The sequence below is a fragment of the Mustela erminea genome, chromosome 11 (assembly GCF_009829155.1).
Source record: "Mustela erminea isolate mMusErm1 chromosome 11, mMusErm1.Pri, whole genome shotgun sequence".
Classification (NCBI taxonomy): domain Eukaryota; kingdom Metazoa; phylum Chordata; class Mammalia; order Carnivora; family Mustelidae; genus Mustela; species Mustela erminea.
The window spans coordinates 48180869-48186868 of NC_045624.1; the positions used below are offsets into that span (position 1 = coordinate 48180869).

General features: G+C 41.3%; 1 protein-coding gene across 1 annotated transcript in view; it reads left to right on the forward strand.

Annotated features, from left to right (window-relative positions):
* The window catches only part of HIBADH (3-hydroxyisobutyrate dehydrogenase), a 107555-nt gene extending 101854 nt beyond the window's left edge, over positions 1–5701 (forward strand). Inside the window, exons 7-8 of the mRNA XM_032304511.1 lie at positions 217–373; positions 4754–5701. Coding sequence (XP_032160402.1) covers positions 217–373; positions 4754–4912 — 316 coding nt within the window. The 3' untranslated portion in view covers positions 4913–5701. The remainder of the gene's footprint in view (positions 1–216; positions 374–4753) is intronic.
* The last annotated feature ends 299 nt before the right edge of the window (positions 5702–6000 follow it).

The window sequence follows — 6000 nt, forward strand, 5'->3', positions numbered from 1 at the left end:
CTCTCAGGGCAGAACTTCCTGGCTCTGAAATATTAAATCACTGGCTTTTAATGCCCTGTAATTTAAGATTCAGTTCTTTGCTCTCATCAATCTGCTTTGATTTTTGAAGACATACAATAAATGGAGAAAGAAGATGGAACATCCTCATACATAAGTAAGTCACGCATGACTTGTACATTTTGACATCTAACACTTCTTTTCTTTGACCTTTGACAGGTTAGGGCTTGACCCAAAACTATTGGCTAAAATCCTAAATATGAGCTCAGGACGGTGTTGGTCAAGTGACACTTACAATCCTGTGCCGGGGGTGATGGATGGAGTTCCATCGGCTAATAACTATCAGGGTGGATTCGGAGCAACACTCATGGCTAAGGTATGGTAAATGCAGAGACGACCCAAGGGAGAGGGAAGAAGTGCCTAGTGGTCTAATCCCCGACCCCTTTTTAACAAAGCATATGTGTATCCTAGAAGGCAAAATGACTAAAATAGTGATTCACTCACTGACTGGAAATGATTAAAAACTTCGATTAAAAGCTTTAATTAAAAACCCTTATCATGTTCATTTCAGATGAGAAGAATAGGCTGGGAGTTTGATTTTGTGTGTTTTGGGGTTTGTTTGTAATGTGAGTTGGTAAAATTTCATTCTTCATCAGAAATTTCCATTAATTTACCAAGTCCTTAGAATGGGAGGGCTAAGAATTTTCTGATAATACATTGACATTGGGTGTACCCATCACAAAAGAGAGATCTTTCTTGTGATACTAGATTTCTAAATACATCTTCCTGCTTTAAGAACATGTGTGTATTTATGTGAAAAGTCATTTGAAAAAATAAATTGTTGACCTCATATCTGTGATCTCAACTTTAGAAAATAGCTTGTTGGGGAATAGCCTTCCAGGTTTCTGCATAGAGCTATTCCTTACCCCACCCTGCCCCCATAATTGACTCTCCGCCCTGACCCTTTACAAAAGTAATAAAGCCTATACCTGGACACCATATTCAGCTTACATTCCTTTATTTCCATGGCCTTCTGTCCATTCTGTGCCTTAGTATGCCTTGAATTTATGCAGTCCCCTCCTCTGCCACTACGAGTGCCTTGGCTGAGCTTCCTTTAGATTATACCACATCAGCCCTTTACTGGTCTCCTTGCCTTTCAGAGTCCTCTCTGGTTCATTTTCTACATCACGGGAAAGAGAGGGCCCCTGAGATCTAAAACTCTGAGTGTGCCTTTTCTCCCACCATGTTTCTCTCATGGTTTCCAATCACTTGTAGATGAAAGTCCACCAGCAAGCTGATGATTTACTCTTTGCTTGGCCTACCTGCTCGTTTCTGCCATTGCAGCCCCTCTCTTCGCTTTGGCCATACTGAACTCATTTCTCCTTGGCTCTCACTTGCAAACCCCCAGCCTGGCTGCTCCCCTCTGCCTACACCCCGTTTGTCCTTGCACCCTCCATCCCAGCCTCTGGCACAGTTCCTGGCGTATAGTCAGTATGCTTTAAATATTAATGGGATAAAGCAGTGCTTGAACTATTTCTTATTTTGCAGTTTGATTTCCCCTCGTGTTTCATTTAAGAAAATACTGATTTTTATGCCAGTCTGCATCCATAGCCTCCACACAGGCTTTTGTACTTGTGCAGTGTGGCTGTTGTTAGAAACAGGAAGTAGCTCCTTAAGTGTATTGTTTTCATTGAAGCTGCGGGTGATTTATTAGGGCACGTGGAAGGATGGAAGAATCGCATTTATGCTCAGTTTCCATTCTGTCTCCATATGAAGTGGGTTGTGAGGCACAGGCTTATTCGGTTCCTGCAATACCGCTAATGGTCAGAGCAGAGGAAGCAGCTAACAAGGAGAGTAGCAAGAAGTAGGAGGCTTCTCGTCAAAAGGGTCAGGTGGATTTGTCTGGCCTCAGGTCCTCTGCAGTGCTGACTTTGTCTGGGAACTCCGCCCTTGCTGTCCTCCCCTGTGTGGTACACCTGTGCTTTTGCCGTTTGCTGTGGGGACCCTCCCCAGGAAGAAGCTGCCACGGTTAAGGTCTTTTCTTTAAAACGATGTTCTTGATCATAAACGATAGCACTTTCACTAACAGCATGAGACAGCGCGGGAGTGAAACAGACGGAAATTACTGTTCTCCTTTGCTCTCATTTCCTCTATGAAATGCATTTGCAATTTCCCTTATAAAGAGGAAGACTTACTAATTTTGCTTGGAATGCGAGGACTTAGAAAGGAACTTAAAAGGAACTTTAAAAAAAATCTGTCATCACTTTGGATTGCTATTAACAAAAATGCACCATAGCTAATTAAACTCGTATAGAGAAACTGATGGAGATTAAAGAAATCCCCGTTGATGCCCCATTGATTAAAGCAGTCCTTCCTGCTTGAGCAGATCAAGTCTTTACTTCCTAAGAGATGTTTTGCTCAACTGCTATTAAATGTATTGTTCTAGGAGATATGATGTTAGTGTGTTGTTGAAGTAGAGGCTTATACATTTATTTCTAGGTCTTAACATCATAAAATTCTAACATGCTATGTGTATATAATCAGAACATAGTCAGTCTGAAAACTAGATTAATCTTTTGCACTCTCCAGCCTAGATGTCTGTGATGGCCACTGCAGAACAACGTATGGAAAAGCATGATGACTCTTGGTCCTCCCTTGGGGGAGGACCATTTCCTGGTAACATAACAACTTGGTCCTCCATTAACTTGTTGAAACCTTATTACAGTTATTTTGTATTTTTTTCCTGAACTAGCCACTTAGCTTTGGATTCATAAATATTTTATTTGATTAGTGAAGTGGAAAATCTGTTTATTTTAAATTACATATTATAAGCTTCAAAGGACACCTTCTTTATGCCGTTTGCATTTCAAGATGGACAAGCCTCTCACACTTTGAGACACTAACCATTTTTCTCTTTTCAGAATGTGCACCCTTTAAGGCAGCAGGCACCAAAGCTATCACACTGTCCATGTCTGTGGTTTTGTTAGGTTTTATCTGGGGTATGCACTTGCCATTTGAAAATCTCTCAACTTGTCTTCTCAGTAGTGTTGTGTCCCCTTCGGTATGTTATGTTTAACTCCAAGTTCTTCTGTTCCAGTTAACTAGGGTAACAGTTGAATGCAGTCTATGTAGATTTTCTCTCCATCTTTTGAAAATAACACATCTTGCAGATACGCTGCCAAACAATAGCAACAAGAGAGGTTTGGCTGGGCGTAAGCAGTACGGCACCTGTATGTTTGTTCACTGGGGGGGTAATGACTAAACTCCCTTTTTAGTTTTAGGAAGCTATAGAAGAATTTAAGGTTAAGCAGTTTTTTCAAATCTCTTGTCTACCTGTGAAAATTATACAGATAAGCACAAAGTCATGTTTGCACGTATACCATCATACAAATTCAAGAGACTTATTTTTCCTTTGAATAATTGTTTTCCTTTGAGTGGGTAGTATTGATAACTGCTCTGTTATCAAGGATGTTCCTCAGAGTAGAAGCGTTTCTCATCTTGCTTCTTGTTTTCCCCTTTCATTTTTTGCTGACTTTTCCACTGGGGGGAGAAGTTAGGATGGTAATGATAAGAAGATCATCTAATTGGTTTTTCCACCAGTTTGCAGGTGTTATAAAATCATAAATAAAATGAAATTTGGGGGATATTATTTCAATTATCCTAGCCTTCATTGTCTCCCAGCAACCCCATGTATTTCAGGTTTGGACAAAATTCCATTTTTATGGTAGTGGATATTCATTAGCTACAGTTTAACTATCAAAGATGTATAATGTTAACTTTTGCCTATTTTTAAGCAGCCATAAGTTTTCTGAAACCCTCAGAATGAAGCATTCGCTCTCTTAGATGTTGAAGGTTGTTTGTCATGAAGGCATATTTCCCATTGCACTTAATGTCCCAACTCCTTACCACACAATTGAAAGCTGCCGTGTTTTACCTGTGTCCATCCTGGACTCAGTTCCCTCTCCAGCCCCCTGGCTCACATGCAGCCTCATTGGCCTGCTTGCTATTTCTTGAATATCCAAGCCATGTCCCCCAACACCTTGATGTTCCGTCTACCTGAACTCTCTTCCCCTTACTCTCCAAAGAACTCACTACTCCCCGACATTCAGATTGTAGGTCAGGGGTCTTCACCTCAGAGACGGCGTCCCTAAATATATCCTCTACCAGGACTCCCTTCCTTCCACCCGGCCCTTGCTGTTCGCCACTTCCCAAGCCCTTGCCCTGCTTTATTTTTCTTTATAGTGCTTGTCATTGTCTGAAGTTCTAATATTTGTTCTGTTGTCCATCTTCCCCAAGCTTCATGAGAACAGTGACTGGGTCTTATCATGCTTGTATCACCAGCCCTTGGAACAGTGCCCAACCCAAAGCAACTGCTAAAATGTGTTGAATAAGAGATTGAACGGGTATTCAGTCATAATGGGGTTTGTCTTAGGCTTCCAGGCTTCTGCAGATTTGAAAAAACATTTCCCATGTGCTCTCATCTGTATAGTAACCCCTGTCCAAAGTCAAAACAAAACAGGTCTGGGCAGAGGAGTGGAGAGGACGCTCAGAAATTAAGGTTTCTGTCCAGAGCAGTTTTACAGCTCTGTGAAAGTACTTATAAAAATACATATAACTTACCACAGTATTCGTAAGTATCTCATTTTTTCAGACCTCATTTCTCCTTCTTGGAAACCAAAGCATTAGGAGCCACAGTTCCAAAATGAGCTCTGACTGCCAGTCTCAATGTGTTCCCTCCTGCCCTTGTTTGATTTAGGATCTGGGGTTGGCACAAGACTCTGCCACCAGCACAAAGAGCCCAATCCTTCTGGGCAGCCAAGCCCATCAGATCTACAGGATGATGTGTGCGAAGGGTTACTCAAAGAAAGACTTCTCGGCCGTCTTCCAGTTTCTACGAGAGGAGGAGAGCTTCTGAGTTTGCCCTTGGCCGTGGACACTGTTGAACACCAAACTATCTTGGAGCCTCCTTTTAGCTCACTCCACAAGTAAATGGGTCTAATCAAAGGTCACCTGTCTGCTTTTGATTGTCTAGGTCCCAGTAAACTGTAGGATTTTTTCACCCATTTTTAACTGCTAATTCTTTTTATCTGTTTAGCAAATGTGTTACTGGAATTTATTTTCCTGCAAGCCACTGATGGTCTCTGCTAACCAGCTGATTAACCTTTTTCAAAAGTTTGATCCCTGAGCATCTTCAACTACATCATTGCATACTTCAATCAGGGTGTTATTTACTCCTCTTCACAAATAAAACCAAACATGTTTTCGCCAGGATGAAACTGATCTGAAAGAAAAGAAAAGAAATTGATATGGGGAAAGGAGGGAGAATAGGGGGACGTATAGTGAGTGACTGCCTGTGTCCCTCGGGAAGTTTGTCCTGTTACCCAAGTGGTGGTATTCGTGCAGTATTGGGGTCACCAATTTTCCAGGGAGTTGATAAAGCTAGAGAACTCCTTGCTGCATGTTTTAGAATTTGGACTCTGTTACATTACCTTAGTGTGTCCTTGTTACAACTCCCAATACTCAGCAAACTTGTTTTTTATATTTTTGCTTCCTTGTACATTCTTACTACCTATTTTTTGACTTCAAAAGAATGACATCTTTAGAATTGTTTCAGAGCCAATGATATATGCTTTAGATAATTATTACATTATTCTAAATATAACTGTATTATTTTGAACTCAAATAAATTTCTATGCAGATAATACTTTCTTGGAGTTTTTGTGTCTTTCCAGCCATTTCGTTGTGAACAACGAAATGATCTGACAAACTGGTGTTACGGACTGATGGGGAAAGGCTGGGAAGAAAAGGACGGGAGGGAAGTCAAAAGGAACAGAGTTTCGGTTGGGCGGTGGAGGTCAGCGTCCTGCCGGGCTCTGTTTGAATCCTTAATGGGCATTCATTTGAATATTTTCTAGATTGTGGGTGCATGGGAACTCAGCCTGCATTAAATGGAATATCCCCCAGTGTTGAGTACAGTTGCCACTTTCCCTACCACAGCTCCTA